This window comes from Siphateles boraxobius, unplaced genomic scaffold, assembly GCF_051911475.1.
Source record: "Siphateles boraxobius isolate OS27281-9 unplaced genomic scaffold, OSU_SipBor_1 49, whole genome shotgun sequence".
NCBI classification, from domain to species: domain Eukaryota; kingdom Metazoa; phylum Chordata; class Actinopteri; order Cypriniformes; family Leuciscidae; genus Siphateles; species Siphateles boraxobius.
Window position 1 is genome coordinate 6,276,954 of NW_027509130.1, and position 24,850 is coordinate 6,301,803.

The window sequence follows — 24,850 nt, forward strand, 5'->3', positions numbered from 1 at the left end:
AATCACTGTCTATGGGCTCCGCACTTCACCTGAGGTTTTCCAACGTTTTCCATAAAGTGCATGACAGGATCTACCCAAAAGATTCAAGAACTATGTGATACTCAGCAATACGTCTTTCATAATCAGGAAAAATGTAATGGCTAAAAATGAACAAGAATTCAAGATCGAATTGAAGAATCTTCCTCTCTTTTTTGATCAAGTCTCTGCCATTAAAATTCATTGTCAGGATATCACTCCACTTTTCTCTTTCTGGAAGCATCTTGAGATGGAGAAACTGTTTAAGTTTTAAATTCCCAAGCTCAAGACAAGTGGTCACGATGATGGTTTAACAGTTGACTCCGGCAGTGACACGTCATCCTGTCTGTTGGTCGTTTCACAGAGTCCCTTCGACTTCCAAGAGTTCATATTTTCAAATTCTCCAGTCCATATTCCTCCTCTTATTCATGTTCACTTGGGCAGGATTTCATGGTACGGTACTGTGATGTTCCCCATATACCAAAAGATCCAAAACACCAGACTAAGGAAGATGAGGATGGGTCCAGAAAGGACAAAAAAGTCCCAAAAACTGATAGGTGCAAAAATTCCAATGAGCAAGAGAGCCAATCCGACAACGTCGAACAGAATGGCCACGAAGAGAAAGATAAAGCAGCGTCCCACTCTTTCCTTGCAGTCCATCTTGGAGAAGCTCAGGTTAGGAGAGCCAACAGACGTACAGCAAGCTGAGGACACTAAAGAATGAATGAAAGAATGACAGGAACCCTTTGTTTTTTAAGGCTTTTATGAAGCAGCTCACCCACATTCTTACGTAGTCCATTCCTTTGACGGCATGCTTTGCAACCACCAAAACAAGTCCAACCACCTGTCAAATGCGTCAAGAGGTCAAGACTCTACTTTTTATGCATACTACCATTTTCCTCACAATGAAAGTGGAAACTGAAGTAAACAGATCCAAATCCTTCTAAAAGCCTTTGTCAAAGAACCATTGCGGATGTGGCATAAGAGTGGTTTTCTGAGTTATGTAATACTCAAACAACTTCTATTAGTCACATATTAGTCACATTGCACATTTCAGCAAGGCACACGATTTTAGGTATCATTAAATTTCAATTCTGTTGAACACAAAAGAAACTATTTTGAAGAATGTCGGTAACCAGACAGTTGATGGACCCCGTTGACTTTTATAGAAAATATAATACTATGGAAGTCAACGGGGTCCATCAACTGTTTGGTTCTTCATGACATCTTTTGTGTCCAACAGAAGAAAGAAATACATACAGGCAAGGGCGTAGGTTTGGTTTTGAGATTGGTGGGGACATTCCCAGAAGCTGAGTTATCAGGAAATTAATAGGATAAATGGGATAATATTAAGGTTTTTATATTGACCTTAACAATATATTAATGAATTATGTAATGTTACTATTAAAGACAAGAAGGGAGTTTAACAGAGAGTTACCTTTACTACGTTCATAGTGCAATGCAATAAATCTTGTTCCTTGCTTTTTGAAGAAGCCAAACACATGTCTGCATCTGTCATTAAAGGGATAGTTAAGGGGATAGTTTACCCAAAAATGAAAAGTCTGTCTCTCCCACAAGTTGTTTCAAACCCTTATGAATTTCCTCCTTCTACTGAACACAAAAGAAGATATTTTGAAGAATGTTGGTAACCAGACAGTTGATGGACCCCATTGACTTCCATAGTAAGAAAAAAAATACTATGGAAGAAGTCAATGGGGCCCATCAACTGTCTAGTTACCAACATTCTTCAAAATAACTTCTTTGTGGTCAGCAGAAGAAAGAAACTGGTTTGAAACAACTTAATGATGACAGAATTTTCATTTTTTAAGGAAACTGTCCCGTTAACAGAAATGAACTTTTGGCATATTTGTTTCACATCATCACTGTCCAGTTTATCCTGTAGGACATGACACACAGCAACTTGTGCCATTGTTCTGAGCCAGTTTTCAGTGTCCTAAGAGCAATGAAACTTATTTCAGCCTCAGCTGATGAGACTGGGATGACAAGGGTTTCAACATAATCAAACAGACTTCTCATTTCAACAGACCAAGCAATTTTGTGTTTTCATGTTTAATGTGGCCTTTCCATAGTCATAATGATTTTTATACTGCATTTTCTAAAATCGTCACTTAGTATGATTTATAAACCGTTTTCCAAAAAAAAAAAAAAAAAAAATCCCCACAAGGATTTGGGAAATTGCCATCTTTGTGGGGACATTTTGTCTTTGTCCCTACAAAAATGGCAATATAAAAAAAATCTTGTCCTAATGGGTATTTTCTTTCTTTTCTTTTTATTCCCCCTTTTTTGGAAAACGGCTTATAAATCATACTAAGTGATGTTTTTACTAAGTTTCAGTGCTCTTTGCGCGCACACACTAAAGACATGTCCCCGAATCATTATTTGACGTGATTTGCCCTGTATTTTTGTGCACTGAACTGTAGATTACTCCCTAGCTTACCGCATTTCTTTCAGAGGAGCTTTGCCGCCTCTCACAAGTTAGAAAGAAGACACAAAGCCAATCAGTTTAGCGATGTGTTTTAAGCAGGAGGGACCTAGATCTATTAATCGTTTGTGTACCAGGATTACCGCATTTTCTCAAAACGCTCTTGTAAGAGATTTTAATCTAAATGAGATGTTTCCTGGTTAAATAAAATAAGAAATACATAAAACCCACAAGATCCAACCAGGCAACAGTGGTTATATATATAAATATATTTTAATTTTTTATCGAAATTATTGCTAGGGATAAAACAGGGGTAGGCAAGTTCGGTCCTAGAGAGCCGCTGTCCTGCAGAATTTAGTTCCAACCCTAATCAAACACACCTGAACAAGCTAATCAATGTCTTCAGGATTACTAAGGCTATAGGCAGGAGAGGGTTTTTTCAGTGTTGGAGCCAAACTCTGCAGGACAGCGGCTCTCTAGGACCGAACTTGCCTACCCCTGGGATAAAAAAAGAGTCTCTGGATATTGGTAGGGACCATAGACGGTAGGGACACGTCCCTAGCGTCCCTACTAAATTCTACGCCCCTGCATACAGGTTTGAAACAACTTGGGGTTGAGTAAATGATGACATAATTTTCATTTTGAAGTGAACTAATCCTTCAATACTCAAGATTATGGGATCAATAACCCTGAGATTGTGTCAAGTGATTCTTGACTGACAAAAACCACCAATAAGCGAAAAAACAAATAGTCATTAAGGGTGAAATGTGGTTTAATTTGATATTGTGGATCGTTTATACAAACTTGAGCTAAAGACAGATTTAACTCTATATGCATTCCATATTACATTGGTACAGTGAAAGCAGGATTTGTCAAGATTACATGTTTTATATTTACATACACTACATCATACAATTCTTCATGTACACACACGCATGCCTCACCCACTACTGAAAATATAATCTATATTAAAATATAGTTGTGTTTCACATCTTGAAATTTCATGATCTGGCAATATATAATTCTTCATATACTGTAGTTTTATGCCACAATATTTAGCAATAAAATAACATGCACATTTGACCCCCTTTCCCCTAAAGCACTTTCAGGCTGAAGCATTTGCTGTCGGACTGGTTTGATGACAGACAGCACCGACTGTTGATCGGCTAACAAGTGAAATGACTAGACTCTGTGGAGGAGTTTGCATGAACGCCCAGCTGCCGCTTTGAAAGGGAAATGGATACCTACAATGCATGAGGCGATGCATGAATTCACAAATGAGAAGGTGCAAAAACAAGGGCTGTACCTGAGTATCACTTCAAAACAACACAGAATATCAACAGGAACATGACACAAGTGGACACATCATCACACAATAAAATAGTGATAGACTGATATATTGAACCACATTGTTCATTTTGAAATGATCAACATTTGTTGGCGTTACCTCCACTTTTTGGAGGTAATTTGCCAACAGCTTTGCCAAAGCGTATAAAAGTGAGTGAATAATGTGCAAAGTAAGAGTTTACTTCATTTGACCAGTTTGGTGACGCCACTAAATTCCATTACATAAGCCACAGATATCAGTAAAGGTTATCAGTAAAGAGTGGTTATATGAATTGACCACTCCATATAAAAACAACAGACAGTCGTGTTTTAATATATTAAAGCCGTAATTCTATACTTCAGACCCGGTTTGAAATGTGTGCAGTGTCTACGCGTACTGCTGATGGCTAATAGTAGAAGACTATTGAAGACTTCTCGGCTAATTCAGTCATTGTTTCAGGACCTGGAAAATAACAACAGTTTTCGTAAACTTCCGTGTGAAAAGATATCAGGCCTCATTCACGAGTACAACAATTTCCCATGTAAATCATGCGTAAAACTATGCTTACATAAATTCATGAATTAATAATGTATTTGCTTCAATGAATGTATCTTGATAATGGTCTAAATATATGATCAAAATACTAACAATAAACAATAATTGGTAACAATTAGTTCATTATCTAATATGTGATAACTAACATGTACAATACATTTGTTACAGTATTAATTTATCTTTGTTGATGTTAGTTAATAAAATACAGCTGTTCTTTGTTGTTAATGTTATTTCACAGTGCATTAACTAATATTAACAAATACAACCTTTGCTTTTAATAGTAAATGTTGTAGTTAATATTAACTAAGATTAATAAATGCTGAAGAAGTATTGTTCATTGTTAGTTCATGTTAACTAAGGTATTTAACTGATATGAACTAATGAACCTTAATGTAAAGTGTTACCCAATAATTGAATAATGAAGCATGCATGCAAGTGTGTTCATATAAAAAACACACCTAAATACAACATTATGTAAATAACTTGTAGGTTTAGATTCGCAGATTATCTTGGTAAACAATTACACACCAGCTAAAATAAGACACGGATGTTTATTTATGAAAATGTCATGGGCACAGCATGAAACTTTGTAGAGTTCGTGTCACACGGGAGTTTGTTTTGTTGAATTGAACTTAACTGAAGTGCCTTTATAATGCAGGAAATTCAGGGTTCATATTTACTTGCCTCTTTTCACAGCAGATCATCGAAACTCTGTGGCTCTGTCTGATCATCTGGCTTCTTCTCCTGAGGTTTCCCGTCTGATTCTGAATCCTCATACCCTTCATTCTGGTAACAGGTGAACTGATCTTCTTTTGGCTTTTTCTCCTGAGATTCTTCATTGCATTTGCTCACATCTGATTCAGAATCCTCAACTGAGACTGCTATGCCCGACTCCTCATCCTCGTATCCTTGATTCTGGTAGTACATGAACTGATCATCATCTGACTTTTCTTTGGGGAGTTCATCACATTTGATCATATCAAGATCCTTGTGTCCTGGGAAATATGTGGATTTGCCCCACGTCACATTTCGAATGGTGGAAGATTTGCTAAAAGTTTTCTCAGCTGTGCAAAACAAATATAGATGGCTAGATTAGAACCATATGGGTTCCGGAAAGAACCTTTCAGTAAACAGTTCTTAAAATAACCTTTTTTTTATCTTAGTGTGAAGCACATTTTAATATTCTAAAGAACCTTTTGTGGAATGGAATGATTACATGGATGTGTTAAAGGTTGTTAATGGAACCTTCGATGCCAATAAAGAACCTTTATTTATGAGTGTATCATTTCATTTTTAATTTAGTATTTACCTTTAAATAGAATTTTTGAAAATGAATGATACTAAAATTAAAAGAAAACTCTAAAGAATAAGGATGCATGCACTTTAAGGTGGTGCATTTTCTTCAATCGTTCTTTATACGGAGACGGTGACAGAAAAAAATGATGAGACGGGAGGAAAAAAAATTGCTAAATTTAAAGTAGCTTGAATTAGTTGCATTAGTCCCACAACTTATTATTTTCATCTTAAGAATCATATTATGAAGCATTTAAATAGCTTGTATTTTTCTTCCCATCATCATGTCCTTTAAGCTCCATAACTTTAACAGAAGCCTTTTTTTTTATCAAGATATAAAAAATGTTGGTAACACTTTACAATAAGGTTCATTAGTGATGTATTTACTAACATGAACTAACAATGAGCTCAATACATTGTTAAGTAGGCCTATTTATTAATCTTCGTTAATAAAAATCCAGCTTCTCATTGTTTGTTCATGTTAGTTCACAGTGCATTAACTAATGTTACCAAATACAACCTTTGATTTTAATAATGTATTAGTAAATGTTGAAATAATAATGAACTCAGATGACTAAATGCTGTAGAAGTATTGTTCATTCTTAGTTCATGTTAACTAAAGAAGGCTAATGAACCTTATTGTAAAGTGTTACCGCCCTGGTTCTTTGGAGATTACAAAAGTTCTCAATGATTCTTGAAAATGATGTTTTGGTTTGTGAGTTTCTCACCGCTGTTGGGTGTCTTTGAGAGTCTCTCCGTGAGTTTCCTCGCGAGCTCTTTGACGCTGCGCGCGGCGCTCGATCTGCGCTTCACACTTTCATCCTCCACCCTGATGTTCCCCACGTACCACATGAGCCACCAGGCCAGGCTGGCGAACAGCAGCAGCGCGCCGGTGTGAATGAGGAAATCCCCGTAAAACACGCCGTTCCTCCGCACGTCCCCGAACACGCCGACGAACAGCATGATCACACCGAAGACGTCGAAGAAAATCGCCATGACGAATAACGTCAAACAGGTGCCGATGCACCGCAGCTCCTTCATCTTTATGTTCAGGAGGTTGAGGTTCTGTCGCTCCTATCGGTATCGCGGAAAATCTGCCGAGTTCAGGTGAGACAGAGACACACCTGGCGCGCACGAGGGGAACGCCCTTGCACGTCACCATGGCGGCAAGGCAACGCAGTCAAATGGCCTTCCTACATGCATATTTAATTAAGCGATACTATTATTTATGCAGTGTAAAGAGTAGGCTACTCCTCCATTCTGACCTCTTTGTTGACTATGTTATTTAGAGTCAACAATAGCCAATTGTTAAGCAAAATTGAATAACTAAAAAAAAAACTCAGTATGTTGGATTCAGTGTCAGATTGTAGGCTACATCCTAAACATTTGCCTGTCAAATGTGGGCTCAAGTAATTCAAATGAGAGATCTGGTAGTTTTGTTTTCTTGTTTTCTTTCTTTGTTGTCTTTTTATTCCAAAGCCACATTTATCTTTCTGGTACAGTCATGTTTTAGTTTCTAATCTCAGACACTTTCTGATTGGATGGTATGATGATAAAAGAAAAGGTTTTATGCCAGTTTCACTTCCTAAGACTTTAACAAGATGTTGTTTGACATGTTTAACCATGTTAGCATGGTGAAAAAACCCTTAAAGAATACAAGGATTGCTAATTGAATTTGGAAGCGTTAAAAGGATAGAAATGGGATCAAAGAATCGACCAAGAATCAAGTACTGGATGAAATGATGAAAAATATATTTTAGTTTTTCCAATAGACCAGTGTTTGATTCTTAGTGGATTATTAATCAATCCCTATTACTTTAATAATAATAATGACAAAAATAAACAAACTATATGATCAATAAGTTATGACAACACATGTTTTTAGATTGCTTTAACTATCAAAATAACGATTCAACTCATTTTTAAGGCAGTTTAATGCAATTTAAGTTGAAATTACTTACACATCTGAGTTGATTGTACTTAAAAATGTAAGGAAACTACTTTTTTACAATAAAAACTAAAATTACAATCTTAATAATTAGTTACTATAATAGTATAAAAATGCTTTACACATTAATAATAGATTTTAAAAAGACAAAAATACATCTCACATATTAAATACGAATCTGGGTCAATAATCAAACAGAATTTTAATAAACATTCACAATATGCTTGTTTTACCTTATTGTAAATTTGAGTATAAAGTTATAATGCAGCTGAGATGTTTTTCCAATATAGTCAAACAATTTTTAAATACATTTGTTAAAATTCCTAAACTTTGAGCAACATTGACACTGATTCCTAAGCAAACACCACTAATCATTGAACTGTATTATATATAACGGGTTTGTGTGGTCAGTTTTGGGATTTTAAGGACCCAAAGTGTTTATCACATCAGACAGACAAACACCATCCGAACAGCTGAATAATCAAAAAGTCCTTATTAAAGCAAGTCAGCACCCATCTTAGTAATGCTTTAACACAGATATGTTCAAGGCATGCAAGTTCACCAGTCATGTGGAATTAAAATATAAGAAATGTAAAATTGTTTGCCAACATAATGTTTCAATAGTCTCAGACCTTCAGATTGACTCCTTAGCAGCTTTCATTGGTCAAGGAGAGCCAAGAGGCCGTCTAACTCACACATAAAGCAACCAATCACAGCTCGTTTAGTTCAGTGTCATGTTTAGGTGTGTGAAAATGTAAAGTCAATGCCCCCACAATAACAGACCGGTGTGCAGTTCATTCAAGAACGTTGTGCAATTTTACTGCAATAATGGTGTTGTGAAATTAATTCACATAGTGTTTAGTTGATCCTGATAAGCACTCATTGTCATATTTGTAAACACAATGGCTTTCTTTTTCCATGAGGGGGTTTGGCTTCACGACTGCTTTGTTTCCAGGTGGTTAAAGAACGAGAAATCCTGTAGAATTCCCATTTGTAGTGTTTCCCATTTTATGTGCCATAATGCATCAGACGTTCAGCCAACTGTCCGTGGTCAAGACGTCTGAGGCTGAGACTAATGTTTCAATAACACAAGAAAACTCTGACAAAAAAGAACAAATCAGATCATCGAACAAACCAGGCCCAAAACCACATTGGCTTAGCTAATGCACATGTACACAAAGTTTCAGTATATTTGCCAAGGAAGTGGGACTCTCTTTACAGCCACAATGCGATTTTTCCATTAAGACAAGACACTACGTGAATAGGATAAAAAAAAATTAAATAGATATCACTATACTCTCTCCAATTGATTAATCACAGTACATCAAGACAATGTTTCACACGTTTTCTGAAATTGAATGTTTAAATATGCAAATGTTTGGATAAATCTTTTCCATAAATCCGAAAATACTGTTTTTCATCTGACATTTTATTTTATTTTATTCCAGCTTTATTTCAATTAACAAATGTAAGTATGTATATATAAAGAAAAAAAGAAGAAATGTACTGGAAGCAGAATCAAACAGTGCCTATAAAAACCCTAATGGTTTTGCCCAGGCATGTCCAATCCTGATCCTGGAGTTCAGCTCCAAACCCAATTTAACACACCTAAACCAGTTAATTAAGGTTGTCAGAATTACTTGGCTGTGTTCAAAATCACCCCCTATACCCTTAGATATAGCACTATTTGAAGGGATACCCATTTGTAGTGGTGTCTGAAACCATAGTGGACACTGTCACTCATTCAATCCCACAACGAGTGTACAACCAATGTACACTCAATGGCTAGAAAATACCCATAATTCACTGTCAGAGTCATGCATCGAATTAATACCCACGTCTAACCAGAAGATGGCGCCTGCAGCTGAATCATCCATGCATTTTCCAGATCGCTGGTCCGATGTGGGTACAGCGTAATGTCATACAGGTAACTTCCTTTTTAATTGATTATGAAATTGTTAAATTAGAGTTTATACATAGATTACATGACAAAGTTAAATATTTGTATTACTACTGGAGCTGCCAGTTTGCTAAGTTTCAAATGATTATTAAACAGCACAAACTATGCAAAAGCAGCAGCCCGTGCGGCACTCAGTGTCCAAATTCACTCGCTTGTTTTCATTAATTCCCTCAAGTGAACGCAATTAGAAGAGTAATGTAGGGAATGAGGGTATAGAGGGTAATTTCGAACACAGCCTAGAAACTTCCAGGCTGGTATGTTGAGGCCAATTAAAGCTAAACTCTGCAGGACAGTGTCTCTATGGGACCGGGTTTGGACACTTTAGGAGGTTCTTCTCATAGGTTTATCTGAGGCTTGTAGAAACTGCAGAGACGATTCGCTGCACTCTGATGCCTCATTTCCTGTGTGATGGGCATCAAAACCACACCCACCACCAGCACCATCAGACCAATAGACAGAAGGGCGGGGCCTAAAATATTGGTGGCCATGGTGGAAACGCCAGCGAAGTAAAGTCCACTCAGCACCATCCCGGAGAGGAGCACGCTGCCCCCGGAGGTAATGAGGAGGATGGCGTGCCAGTAGTACTCGCAGTTGCCTGGAGGGGGCAGAGGGGTCCAGCGGATCTCTTTGCCGGACAGGCTGAGGACCGTGTTGTCGGAGCGAGGCGTCAGTTGCTCGCAGGAACATGGGTCCCTGAGGGGCAGGTGCTCCGGGACAGACAGCATGTCTTCAGATGTCCCGCCGCCCGTGGACTCGGCCGAGTCTGGGGAAATATTTCAACCAATGAATTCAAGAATTTAAAAAAAAAACGAATTTAAGAATGCATTATTATTAATGTTGCAGTGCCTAAGTCATTTGAAAATGTGCATGTGTGCACTTGCAAATCTTGCCGCTATGATGTTATGCTGCTATGCGGTCATTGGTTTTTAGTGCATTGTTAAGCAGTTGCTAAAGTATTTTGTGTCGTTGCTTTGCAGTTGCTAGGATGTTTTGTGTGGTTGCTAGGGTGTTTCTATGGTGATCTTTGTCGTTACTAGGTGGTTTATTTCTCTTTGGAGTAAAAGGAGACCTATACTTCACGTCTCTGTGATCTTTTAGTCTGAAGATATGCTCAGGTTTCTCCTACAGTGGACTATTTTATATCTTTTTTTACCTGTTTTCTGGTCCAGCAGGTGAAAATAGTGCATCTGATCAGTTAGTAAAGTGTCAGCAAAAACTTTCATCAACAACACATGATTGGAGGAATCGTTCATATCTGTGGCACCAATCTTTAGTTTAACACTTACTGTGTGGACAGTAAAAATAGCGATGCTTTCATTGGCAAGCATTACTAATAAACTCCAAAAAGAAATCTATGAACAATATCATAAGCTACATGACAGTAAACACACACCATATATTATATGCACTGTTGTTGTTGTTGGTGATCTCGGTATTACTGTAGTGAAATAACTGGTGTACAGGACCACACCCTGATGTGCTACTGTACATAAACATAAACAGCCCGTAATAACCGAATATAATACTATAGTATAAGTGAAGAGTGTTTAATAAGATGACTGTTAAATGCATTACTTCTGTCGAATACAAAGATTTGCTTTATAAAGTTATAAATATCAGTTCTGATCATTAATATACTCATAATCTTTCATTGTGAATAAATATGGTCAAAAAGACACATAATTATAGATCCTACCTGACAGAGCAATCTGTGTACTCGTGAGTATCCTCTTATCTGAAGTCTGATATCTGTATGATCTGTCAGAAGAGCATCATTCCTGTCAACTCCTCTGCTACGAGATGATCCAAGACCTCAGATGCATGTGTGTGTGTGTGTGTCTCTGTGTGTGCGCGCTAAAGTGCTTTGTATGGATGGACGCTAAGTGGAATTTGCCCCCCAACCCCCCCACCTCTCCTCTGATTTCCACACTCTCTCATCCTATCCATGGATAGTTAAATTGGCAGGATCCCAAAATTAGATGGAAGTCAAGGAGAGAGGGCTTTAATGGTGGGAAGCAGGTTTGGCGATTGAGCTGTAATCTCATTGGTTAACAGCGTTTAAGAGGAGTGTATAAAGATGAGACCTGGTCAGAGACAGATTCAAATGTCCTGCATTTCGGCTTTGTTGCTTTGTTCAATAATGTCTTATTTTGAGTTCTGGAAATCTGCTTCTTAAGCATCATTTGCAAGAAAGAGATGACTTTTCTCCTTTTATCCATGGAAGGATGGATAGAGTGAAAGAATGCATGAATGAATGAATGCATGAATGAATAAACTATAGCGCTTTATACAATACATATTGTTTCAAAGCAGCCCTACAGTGATAATAGGAAAATTATGCATTTCAGCTTCAGTCAGTTCACTGTTTATTCAGTTCTGTTGTAAAGATGATAAATTATTGAATTAGTTATTTTGGCGTCTATATTGTTGAATATTAAGCGTCCCCAACTAAGCAAGCCAGAGGTGAAAGTGGCAAGGAACCCAAACTCTGACATGTGACAGAATGGAGGGAAACAACCTTGGGAGAAACCAGGCTCAGTCGGGGCCAGCGAACAAACACTGTGTGATTATGATTCAGGCAGCATTACAAGCCAGATGGAAACAGAACATTTAAAATATTTAATCTAGTTCCATCTGGTTGAAGATCAGTTTCATCACACCGGTGTGGAGCCGAAGCTGGCCATAGGGTCTGTGAGGAGGACCTGTCTGGTTCTTGTCTCTTTTGAGGACCTGTGCCAATGGCGGTCATGTCTACAAGACCTTCATAGGGGATTGTCTAGGTCCACCATCTGATCTGGATATCAATCAAAACAAAAATCAAATCAAATCCTTTTATTGTCACACAACCATATACAAAAGTGCAACAGTGGGTGAAATTCTTAGGTGCAGTTCGGCGCAACATAGCAGTCATGACACGATGTGATGTAAACAATTACAGCAAACATCAGATTTACATAGATTACACATCTAATGTTCGGTAACATCACAATTACTCACAGTACCATATACACTAAAAGAACAATAAATAATATACAATGTACAATATACAATATACAAAAATACAAAAATAGGCATTTATACATACAATAGATACACGTAAGGTGGAAATATATATATATATATATATATATATATATATATATATATATATATATTATGTAATATGCAGTAGGTTATGTTGTGCTGTGTTGACAGTTAGACTGTTTATGGTTATGATCATGAGGGATCAAGAGTTTAGAAATCTAATTGCTTGCGGGAAGAAGCTGTCATGGAGTCGGCTGGTGTGTGTCCTGATGCTGCGGTACCGCCGGCCTGAGGGTAGCAGTGAGAGCAGCCCATGGCTCGGGTGGCTAAAGTCTCTGATGATCCTCCGAGCTTTCTTCACACACCGCCTGGCATAAATATCCTGGAGGGAGGGAAGCTCACCTCCGATGATACGGCTGGCAGTGCGCACCACCCTTCGCAAGGCTTTGCGGTTACGGCTTGTAGAATTGCCATTCCAGACAGTGATGCAGCCAGTCAGGATGCTCTCGATGGTGCTGGTGTAGAACCGTGTGAGGATGTGGCGGTTCATTCCATACTTCCTCAGCCGTCTCAGGAAGAAGAGGCGCTGATGAGCCTTCTTCACGACGGCCTCAGTGTGGACGGACCATGTGAGTTCCTCTGTGATGTGGACACCGAGGAACTTGAAGCTGCTGACTCTCTCCACCGGTGCTCCATTGATGGTGATGGGGCTGTGTTCTCTGTCGTTCTTCCTGAAGTCGACCACTAGCTCCTTGGTTTTGCTGATGTTGAGGGAGAGGTTGTTCTTCTGACACCAGTGTGTCAGAGTGAGCACCTCTTCTCTGTAGGCCGTTTCATCGTTGTCGGTGATCAGACCTACGACCGTCGTATCATCAGCAAACTTGATGATGTTATTGGAGCTGTGAGTTGCCTCGCAGTCATTTGTGTACAAGGAGTACAAGAGTGGGCTAAGAACACAGCCCTGTGGGGCTCCAGTGTTGAGGGTCAGTGATGAGGAGATGTTGCTGCCTATTCTAACCACCTGGCGTCTGTTTGACAGGAAGTCCGGGATCCAGCTGCACAGCAAGCTGTTTAAGCCCAGAGCCCGGAGTTTCACATCAAGCACGGAGGGCACTATAGTGTTGAATGCTGAGCTGTAGTCTACAAACAGCATTCTTACATATGTGTTCCTCTTTTCGAGGTGGGAGAGAGCAGTGTGTATTGTAGATGCAATAGCATCATCAGTGGAGCGATTATTGCGGTTTGCAAACTGCAGTGGGTCCAGTGAGGGAGGTAGAACAGAGCAGATGTAATCTCTGACTAGTCTCTCAAAGCATTTACTGATGATGGGGGTCAGAGCAACAGGACGCCAGTCATTTAAGCAGGTGATATTGGTTTGCTTCGGTACATGTACAATGATGGACGTTTTGAAGCATGTGGGGACTACAGACAAGGAGAGGGACCGATTGAAAATGTCCGTAAAAATACTAGCTAGTTGGTTTGCACACTTTCTGATGACGCGGCCCGGAATACCGTCTGGACCCGCGGCTTTACGGATGTTCACCCGTTGGAAAGATCGGGTTACATCCACTACAGGGACGGAGAGTGTACTAACCTCTGTAGCTTCAGCCGCGAGAACTCTCTCCGCGAGGGGGGTGTTAGTTCACTCAAATCGAGCATAAAAAGTGTTTAGCTCACCTGTGAGAGAGGCAGTGTTGTTCACTGTGGAGTTTATGTTTCCTTTGTAGTCCGTAATGCTATTAATTCCCTTCCACATGCTTCTAGAGTCGGTGTTGTTGAACTGTCCTTCAATCTTGTCCCTGTATTGGCTTTTTGCTGCTCTGATAGTTTATCGGAGGGCATTCCTTGCTTGTTTTTGCTCCTCCGCACTCCCGGAGTTAAAAGCGGAGGTCCGCACATTGAGTGCTGCACGAACATTGCTATTAATCCATGGTTTCTGGTTCGGGTAAATCCGTATTTTTTTGGTCGGAACAACGTCTTCTACGCACTTCCTGATGAAACATGTTACGCTATCAGTGTAAACCTTGATGTCGTCATCAGAGGCCGACCGGAACATCTCCCAATCCGCGTGATCAAAACAGTCCTGAAGCATAGAGTCTGATTGGTCCGACCAGCACTGGATCGTTCTGAGGGCGGGTGTTTCCTGTTTCAGTTTCTGCCTGTAAGCGGGCAGAAGGAGAACGGAAGAGTGATCCGATTTGCCAAAAGGGGGGCGGGGGAGGGATTTGTAGCCATTCCGGAAAGGGGAGTAGCAATTATCCAAAACCCGGTCCCCTCGTGTGTTAAAGTTTATGTGTTGGTGGTATTTAGGTGCTATTTTCTTGAAGTTGGCTTTGTTAAAGTCCCCGGACATAATGAACGCGGCCTCAGGGTGCGCGGTTTCATGCTCACTTATTTCTCCATACAGTTCCTTTAGTGCCCGGTCTGTGTCGGCTTGTGGGGGAATGTACACAGCAGTGATAATGACCGCTGTGAATTCCCTCGGTAGCCAGAATGGTCAACACAGAAGCATGAGAAATTCCAGATCAGGAGAGCAGAAAGACTTGATAGAATGTACGTTCCTCTGAGGATTTGTTGTCCTCTGAGGATCCACCAGGATTTGTTGATCATAAAACATACACCCCCACCTCTGCTTTTACCTGAGAGGTCTTTAACTCTGTCCGCTCGATGCACTGAGAACCCTGTGGTTTCGATGGGGCGAGTCTCGAATCTCAGCAGATATCCAAGTATCTGTAAGGCAGATAATGCAGCAGTCCCTCGTCTCCCGTTGGAAAGAGATCCGCGCTCTCAGCTCACAGAGCTTGTTGTCTAGAGACTGAACGTTTGCTTCTGTTATTGGACCGGATATGGACCGGATCCGGCTGACTACAGTAACCCCAGAATAATGATGAGACAGACAGACTAATATTAGCGAAGATGTCATTCTTCTTACGATGCAACAAGTACATAGGGTGTTATAAGAAGTTTTCCCGGTTCGAGATTATCTAATTTATGCAGCCTAAAAATCATTTAACTGTATTATGTGTATGTCAGGTTAAAGAGATGTGTTTTAAGTCTAGATTCCTTTCAGTATGCAATAACACTTTCATTCCATGAAATGCGAAATACATCTAGTTTTGTTTTCTTCTAGCTGCGCTCCATGTTTCGGGCTTCTTACTTGAGTGTCCGAGTGTGTCTGTTGTACCACGGCGTCTAACTCTTTTCCTTAATCTTCTTTAAGCCCAAAGGAGCAACCATGTAGTGCTGGAAAAGAGAGAGTCAATCGTTTCTGTCGCAACATCGAGTTCTTGTAAGCTATCTGGTATCCTGAGGAGATGAAACTGATCAGGAAGATTATTTATAAAGCAATATTTAGTGGTAGAAGTCATAGTTCTACTATATTTGTAACACAGAGTCGGTTTTGCCGCCTTGGCTAAATTAAGTATAGCCTACATGAGACTAGATAATGATCTAAGATGTCATCGCTCTGCGATAGATAGATAGATAGATAGATAGATAGATAGATAGATAGATAGATAGATGGAACTAGATAGATAGATAGATAGATAGATAGATAGATAGATAGATAGATAGATAGATAGATAGATAGATAGATAGATAGATAGATAGATAGATACTACATGTCTACTAAACCAGGTGTTCTCCCACAGTGCATTAGTCCGCACAATTTATCACTAATGATGTTGTGGTTTTCTCAGCTGGCACAGAACTGCAGATTCTGGTCCATGAGGACTTGATGGTATCATGATCTCATCTTCTATCTGTCAGGAATCCATTAATCACTGTGTAATTAAGTTTAAAACATGATGGTCAGATATTCCCAATAGAGCCTTTCCATCGTATTCTGAATCTGATGTTCAGAGGAAGAGGAAATGATGCGTTCCATAAGCTGTGTTCAGATACAAGAAATGAATCACACTCTAAAACCTGACAAGACAAGCTGGTAAGAGTATACTGAGCTTTAAAATTAATGTGGAGCAGCTCAGATCATATTCCTATTAAGATCTTTGACTTTTGATTACACATCGCAGACTTAATATGTATCTTGTCGAATCTGAGCACAGTTTGAGATATTGTTGAATCCCTTCTAAAACTCTAAGCATCTGAGAAGCAGGAGTTGTCTCTATATGCCCTCCATTTTATCTCATTGCTGTAAGAGAATACGTGACATGTGAACTAAATAGTCAAATGCAACATTATTTAATAAAACTGGATGTAACTCACTCATTCTCAGTTCACTCTCAATGCCCAGTGCATTCTGGGAGAGAGGTGTCTAAAGAAAAGCAGAGAGAAAAGTGTTTGGCTCATTTGATTTCAAACAGATGTGACTGTGTTCCAACAAACCTATTTATTTTAAGCTGACAAGATGTATTTAATTAAATATTCGCGTAAAAAAATAATTAATTAAAATGACTTGTAAAACTTTAGTGATGACTCAAAGCGTTTGACTGAAGCGAATGAATCAGACTTACCAGATCTCAACACTAGAGGGCAGTAGAGCTTTATTATTAACCATCAGCTCTGAATCCAAACAGCAGGGCGTTTCAGAGAAAGCCATAGCCTAACTAAAATCTATACTGCCCGTGTTCTTTCTGAAAGACAATATTCAGAACACACTTACTTACACGAGGACATGGGCAGACTCGCACACACATACACACGCACTTCCAAGCTTGTGAGCTGTTTATCGACAGCCTTAGGAATATCAACTGAACTCCTGTAGAGCAATAAAGCAATGAAAACCAGAACTTTAATGTTCCATCTCACCCAGAAACTGATCCGTCTCGTCAAAACACTGTTGAAAATATACTTAAAATGTTACAATATATTATATAAATGAAAATTAACCTAGATTAATAATAAATGCTGTAAAACTATTATTCATTATTAGTTCGTGATTTACATTTAAGCATTTGGCGGACACTTTATCCATAGGCTACTGCATTCAAGGTGTACGTTACCAGCTAATAATAGGCCTATCAAACCAGATCATAAAGCAAGAAATCCGCTGCATTTTCCAAAACACATCCACTAGATTAAGCTGGATTTTACAGCAGGGAATCCATCAGGTGAATGATGAAATAATGATGTGGTGTGAAAAAATATTTTTTTCCCCCCTTTTCACACCAGATCATTAATTCATCGTTATAATATAATAACTTTTCTAATATAACGGCGGAGAGGAGGTGTCTAAATGTGAAGCTGTGTCCCGCAGAGATTTACAGCCGAAGTTGGCTTTAGATTGTAGCCTATAGTTAGTCTTGCAGCAGTGCAGTTCTGTGATGATAAAGGCATTATGAAACCCCGAGAGCTTATGAAACCTCCAGCACTGCACTAGCGGTTCATTCAGGACCGAATTTTACCGTCATTCTTTATGGGCCAGCTCGTTTTTATGAGGCCTGTAAAATAAGCTGCGGTCACACTGATCACATCAGCGCACGGCCATCGCTTATGATGAATAACGGGGTGATTTAAAGCTGCTGGGGTGTCAGTTTTTGTTGTATGGCATCCTGAAGAGTGATGCTTGCGTTAAGACCTGTTGACGTTGTTAACTTAGTTAAAGGAAAACACAACGATCCACTGATACAAACTCAAATAAATGAATTTTCAAAGAGAGAGAGAGAGAGAGAGAGAGGTTTGGAAGTCCTTTCATGTTCCTCTTTACCGTAACACGAAAAGCCCCGCAGCTAGATATATAACTCGATAAATCTGCCCAAAATCAGACACATCACCCTGTATTCCAGCGCTAGCAGTTCACGCCAGGCTTCGAACAAAAGCCACACAGGCTGCGGAGAACTCATCGGTCATGAAACACTGAAAACAGGATCTAAAGTTGGAAAATCTGGAACAGATAAACATTTATTTTGCTAGTATAGCCCTACCGTTACACTCTGTTAAAAAACACTGCAACACCTTTGGTGTTCGGCCTACAAAAATGACCGGCCTACAAAACAAATAGCTTATACATCTCTTGTTATGCTATATTATCACCAAATGTTGGATTCAAACTTTTTGTCAACTTGTTTTCCTTCAATTAGGATAGGTTTCGTATTTATTTTTGAAGCGGATTGATCGTAGGCCTCATTGATCTGAGGATATGAAGTTAATCTCTGTGAAATTGAAAGTCTATAATACTCAAAATCGTTTGTTTGTGTACATGAATGTGGGTGTTTGTGTGTTCACGCATGCAGAGGTCCAAGGCCTTTATCTTTGCAAGCACACATGAAAATATGTGAACATGAACATGATGAACATGCTTCTAAACAAAACGTTTCTCTTATTTTTAATCTCCCCCATTTATTTTCAAGGAATGTTGATTTTTGACCAATATAAGCTCAAATCAATGAGGTCTACAATATGTCAGTTTCAACAATAAATACAAAACCTGTCCTAATTGAAAGAAAACAAGTTGACAAAAAATTTGAATCCAATATTTGGTGATAATAGGCTATAGCATAACGAGAAATCCCCCCAAAAGTACAAAAATGAATCCAAAAATGTTGGGTAGTAAAACCCTGTTTGAGCAAAGTCAGTACATTTTAGTCCAATGCTATAAGATTAACATTTTAGGGGGAAATAAAACCATCTTTGGGTCAAAATGGACCGAACACAACAGGTTTTAATGAACGTTTAATAGGGACGTCCACACTTTAGGACACTGAGAAAATATGTCGCTGGATTATTTCTCTAGCTGATATGATAAAAACATTGACAGCCAATCAGAATCCACTCAAGTTTAAAGAGCCCGTGGTTTTAAAGCTGCAGAAGACATACCGTCACAGAAAAAAAACATTATCCCATAAAATCATACTAAAATACTAGTTTGGCGGACAGTAGCAATGGCAATATACTCCAAATTATCCTTCTTTCTTTCATTTCTCCAAATGAAAGCAGCATTGTGTGCATCCTTCATGGAGAAGACAATCTCAGAATGCATTGCAATGAAATCTGTGAAAAAAGCTGCCTATGTAGACGTCCCAGTAGACAGCAAGACTGCAGAAACTGACTAGTTATTTAGCATTAATGCAGCATTGAGACACACATCATTAATGTGGCTGTCAAGATGGGTGATCACATTAGTAACTTATGCAAGTACTCACCGGCAGACCGGCCCATTTCTCTTGGTCTCCTTGTTTACTGGTGTGGATTTATCATGTCCCCTTCCTTTGACAGGAGCTTCTTATTTATTTAACACTGTGTGGGTAGGATAGTGTGTGTGGTAAAGATTGTTACCAAGCCCTCGCTGGTCCCAAAAGATCTTTCTCTGTCATATAGGCTTGTTTTACTGAACTGCCACCCTTTTCACACATGAGCATTTATGACAGATGCCTTTTTATGAAAGCAATTACAATCAGCTACTTTTTCTTCTTGAGGGCAGATTTATTTTTAAAGAAATCTTTACTTAGAAAAATCAATAGAACATGTGACAGTAATATATATCACAATAAACATTAAAGAAAAGATGGACATTAACACTCCGCTGCATTCAACTAACAACCAAAATAAGAAACCTACTTATTTAAAGGAAATATAATCAAACTTAAAGGCACAGTATGTAAGTTTCGCCACTAGGGGTCGCTTGTTCACAACATAATCAAAGGCGTAGCTTGATGACGCCGTGAATGAGTGTGGATTCATTTACTACTCAATCAGGTCACTGTATTCGACCAATTAAAATTGTGGGGTGATGCGCTGTTTTACTCGGTCAAAACAACCATACAAAAAATACATTTGAGTGTGTGACAGTTATAACGTTACTCTACTTGTTGTAAATTGCAGTAAGATAGATCGATATAAGCTGATAAAAAACAAAAAGAATTTACAATCTTTTACTGTAAACAAAATCTTTTGTCTTCATAAATATGATTTCAGCTGGTTTGTATGGAAGCTTGTTTCTGCCACAGAATAAAAAATAAAAAGGCAATTGTGACTTCTTTATCTCTTTATCCTCTTAATTCTGACTTTATTTTCTCAGAATTGCGTGATATAAAGTCACGATTGCGAGTTATTAAGTGATATAAAGTCGCAATTAACGTGTTATAAAGTCAGAATTACGTGATATAAAGTCGTAATTGCGAGTTATAAAGTTAGAATTGTATGATATAAAGTCGAAATTGTGTGCTATAAAGCCAGAATTGCATGATAGTCACAATTGCATTATAAAGTCAGAATTGCATTATATAAAGTCGCAATTGTGTTATAAAGTCAGAATTACGTGATATAAAGTAGCAATTGCAAGTTATAAAGTCAGAATTGCGTTATATAAAGTCGCAATTGTGTGTTATAAAGCCAGAATTGCATGATATAAATTCACAATTGCGAGCTATAATGTCAGGATTGCGTGATATAAAGTTGCAATTGTGTTATAAAGTCAGAATTGCGTGATATAAAGTCGCAATTGCGTTATAAAGTCAGAAAGAATTGCATGATACAAAGTCAGAATTGCATGATATAAAGTTGTAATTGTGTATTATAAAGTCAGATTTACAAGAATTAAACTCTCAATTCTGACTTTTTTCCCCAGAATTACGTTTATATCTCTCCATTTTGACTTTATATCTCGCAGTTGTGCTATAAAGTCAGAATTGTGAGATATAAACTTGCAATTCTCTGGAAAAAAGTGTACCAAATTAGCTTAAAAGAAATATTAATAATGAATCATAACTTTTTATAATTAATTATGAATATTTGGATCAGTTAATAAAATTAACTTAATGTAGTAAAATTAATATTACAATCAATTAACCTGTTTGTCCTGTGAACACTCACTGTTAATTGTTTATTAATTCTAAGAAATGTACATTTCCGGGATATGGGAAATGTCTTTACTGTACAGTACTACTCAGAGCAAGAAAATCTGCACGATTATACGGTGGCTGAGAGAGCTCAACGCACTGCAAATTAAGAAGACACATGCACCAGAGAATGTCTAATATGGGGAGAAGTTTCACTCTCAGTAAACTTCCGGGTTCTGAACTGGTTGCAGTTCCACTCTGGCTCCATATGAGGGCGCTCACAGGACCAGTGCAGAATGAATGGAGGTCTATGGAGATATACCCCGAAAAATCCACTTTTCTCAGGATATAATTTTTTGTCTAGTAATTTGAATGTTGTATTCGAAAGGAGATGAAAATAAATTACAGATTACTGGGTGTTAGATTTTTTAGAGTCACTTATTTGCTTTAAAAAGTCTTTTATAATGGCAATGGCGTCATACACATCGTACGACCAGAGAACTGCTTTACGTCAATCCTTCAGTCACTTTGGTGCTTTCGCGATCTGCACTTTCTTTTCTCTTGAGGCATCGACAACACCGCTGACACAGCTAAATACACTTGCTAGAAGGGTTTTTGTTTTGTTGTTTTAAAAGACCACGCCGAAAATACTTCGGATGCCACGATGCCATCAAGCGGAATCTCTGGACGTAATCAGTCCTTCACTGACCAATCAAAGTCCATTAGTAGAATGCTAGCGTGTTATGGGCAACCACAACTCAACCTGTAAGAAATCGATATAACCTATGTTGAACTTGCAAAATCTACATTCAAATCTGATATTTCTCAACGGCAATCGGGTGAAAGAGACAAATTTAGCCGTCTAGCCCCATAGACTTCCATTCATTTTGCACTCGGACGATCGCCTCCCAGTGGAACTCTGGTGGAACTACAACCAAAATTCGGTACAATAGGGCTTAATAGGGAGTGGCAGGCTTTCCTTAGACGGCTTTGCATGCACATAGAAAAAGATCTTCATTATTTTTTACAACACATGTGCTCCAAATACTCACAACACAACCAAATACAGAAATGCGCCGCAAAAGTTCACAACACAACCTAATACAGAAATGTGCTGCAAATAGAACAGAACACAACGTAAATGTTTCCAGGTGACCCCAATAAGTGACGAACCCAGCTGGGACGTACTTTTAAAACAAGACAATGATTATCTAAGTCTCCAAGTCAGTTTAGTTAAAACTCTGTAATAATACAAGATGGAAAGCAATGTATTGACATTGACTATTGATTTATTGGCTATATTGCATTTAAAATGTTGATTTGGCTGGACATACTGGTCAATTTTTTTTTTTACTTACAATTGGACTTGCGAGTTTATATCTCACAATTTTGAGAAAAGGTGTCAGAACTGTGAGATATAAACTCGCAATTGAAATTGCAATAAAAAAAATCAGTATTGCGAGTTTATATCTCGCATATGGTAGTTATATCTTGCAATAACACACAATTGCGACTTTATATCAAGCAATTCTGACTTTATAACTTGCAATTCTGAGAAATAAAGTCAATTGTGAGATAAAAAGTCACAATTATCTTTTAAAATGCGGAATAGGTTTGCCTTCATCAAGACCCTAAACATGCAAAATGATTGACAGTCAGAGGGCATCTCTGGAAAAACTGCATACAACACATTTTCACCATAAACAAAAAGTTAATCCATCCATCCTCTACAGAAGTGCAGATTCATTAATATTTGAATGGTGTTTCAGATGTTTTCTCCGACAGATTGCTCTCATCTCGGGTTTCAGAAACAACAGACATCGATGGCGCATCTTGCAGGATATTACGATGTTTATTTCATAATTATTGTGTGCTGTGAGGATGTCGTGAGTAAACAGCTCATCATCTCTGATCAAACAGAAAACTTTTGAGTCTGTTTAGGTAATTAGTTAACATGCCCATTTGAAAACCTGCGCTAGAGAAACACAGTGAGTCAGAGACATTTGACTTTACAGAGAGAGAGAGAGAGAGAGAGAGAGAGAGAGAGAGAGAGAGAGAGAGAGAGAGAGAGAGAGAGAGAGAGAGAGAGAGAACAAACACTGGGTGTTCAACACATTGATTTCATTAGGAAAGATGATTTCAAAACGGACATGTTTGTACTCAATAATATTTCCAGTGAAAGCAAGTTTTCAAGAGAACAGGGCTCAGAAGACTGAATTAAAGCACAGACTGTTCCTTCTCTGTCTGTGACGTCAGAAATAATATGAGCCATATCATACTTTTTTTTCCTCAGAGGTTTATTGATGTTTGTCAAAAAAAAATTGCACAAATAATTATAGTAATATTTCAATAAATTGTTTATTTATTTGCCTCTAAGTCTTTCATGTAAACACTGTAACCACAAATGTTTAACACCATTTTTTTTTTTTTTACAGATTTATGATATGATATATCTTAGCACAATAAACTTTTATTTCATAAGGTGAGGGAACATTTGATTTCTTATCACAAAGCCCATTTAAACACTATATTCCAGTGCTGTTTTCTGAAATCTGTGTAAATACATGTCCTTTGATTATTTAAATGTTTTACAGTGCATCTGTGTGTGCTTTGCATTCTAGTGGCTGGAAGTTAAAGGGAAGAGTTTTTCTTCATTGCACCCCCAGATACACATAGTTTGGACCCAGATCCGGGCCACATCAGGAACATGTGGATTCAACGCATACCAGATGTGGGCCGGATCTGGGCCGCCGCTATGTTGCTGTCTGGGCCGGCTCTCTTTGTTCTGCCTTGATGAAACGTTTCTCACCATAAAACTCACATTCACATGCAGGGTTTTTCGGTTGGTTTAGTTTTACTTAAAGAACAGTTGTTTTGCTGCCTTGGAGGCTCATATTTCATTAGTTTCCATTCAAAGTTACGAATTTAACTTGTGCACAAAATTGGAATATCGCATAAAACATTTGTGAATAAAGCAGCGTTTCCAGATGTGTTCAAGAGAATAAAATCGTCACTTCCTGGGAAATTGGTGCAACATATCTGTAATAAAAATGGAAGTTGCTGCAATCGGGGAAGAAACTGGCTCTTTTTTCCTCTATTATAAATGACTTGCGCTTCAGAACGTGCAGATGAAACGCAATAAACACTGTCATACCTTGCGTTCAGACGCTGGTGTTTCAGACTTTGACTCAGACATTTTTTGAACGACCAAACCGACATGATGTTGAGATGCTGTAATGCGATTGGTCCACTGGTTAGTCCAGTTATCCAATCACATCCTTTGTTGAGGCTAAGTTGCATTAGTTTTCTTTTGCACATGGAGGGATTTATTCGGTAAATGTGTTTCCATCCTAGTTTATGCGCATATCTTATCGGATAAAAAATGCATCTGCTTCAATTGAGCGCATACTTTTTTATGCTCATTTTTTGAATTTATGCACATCTTTCCATTTCCGTTTCCATCCTGAAGGTTTTATGTGATATATCAAAATGCACATAAAAATAGGCAAATGGAAACATAGCCTGCAGGAATTGCATATCAAGTTTGTGT

At 38.4% G+C, this 24,850-nt stretch overlaps 3 protein-coding genes across 4 annotated transcripts in view; 1 reads left to right on the forward strand and 2 right to left on the reverse strand.

Annotated features, from left to right (window-relative positions):
* The window catches only part of LOC143710998 (MIF4G domain-containing protein B), a 1,123,636-nt gene that overhangs the window by 114,968 nt on the left and 983,818 nt on the right, over positions 1-24,850 (forward strand). The gene's annotated exons all lie outside the window — the stretch shown is intronic.
* tmem238l (transmembrane protein 238 like) lies at positions 3,213-6,790 on the reverse strand. The gene is made up of 3 exons (XM_077202207.1): positions 6,362-6,790; positions 5,025-5,404; positions 3,213-4,247 (listed from the first exon to the last, which is right to left on the reverse strand). The coding sequence occupies exons 1-2, from the start codon at positions 6,672-6,674 to the stop codon at positions 5,031-5,033; spliced, it is 687 nt and encodes a 228-aa protein (XP_077058322.1). The 5' UTR covers positions 6,675-6,790; the 3' UTR covers positions 3,213-4,247; positions 5,025-5,030.
* On the reverse strand, positions 7,550-11,378 carry pirt (phosphoinositide interacting regulator of transient receptor potential channels). Its single transcript, XM_077202540.1, has 2 exons — positions 11,238-11,378; positions 7,550-10,304 (listed from the first exon to the last, which is right to left on the reverse strand). Exon 2 carries the CDS (start codon positions 10,264-10,266, stop codon positions 9,877-9,879), a length of 390 nt encoding a protein of 129 aa, XP_077058655.1. The 5' UTR covers positions 10,267-10,304; positions 11,238-11,378; the 3' UTR covers positions 7,550-9,876.

Coding starts and splice junctions, on each gene's coding strand:
- pirt (XM_077202540.1), bottom strand. CDS start 10,266: ATGCTGTCTGTCCCGGAGCACCTGCCCCTCAGGGACCCATGTTCCTGC.
- tmem238l (XM_077202207.1), bottom strand. CDS start 6,674: ATGAAGGAGCTGCGGTGCATCGGCACCTGTTTGACGTTATTCGTCATG. Junction 5,405..6,361: donor CTCAAAGACACCCAACAGCG/GTGAGAAACTCA, acceptor TGTTTTGCACAG/CTGAGAAAACTTTTAGCAAA.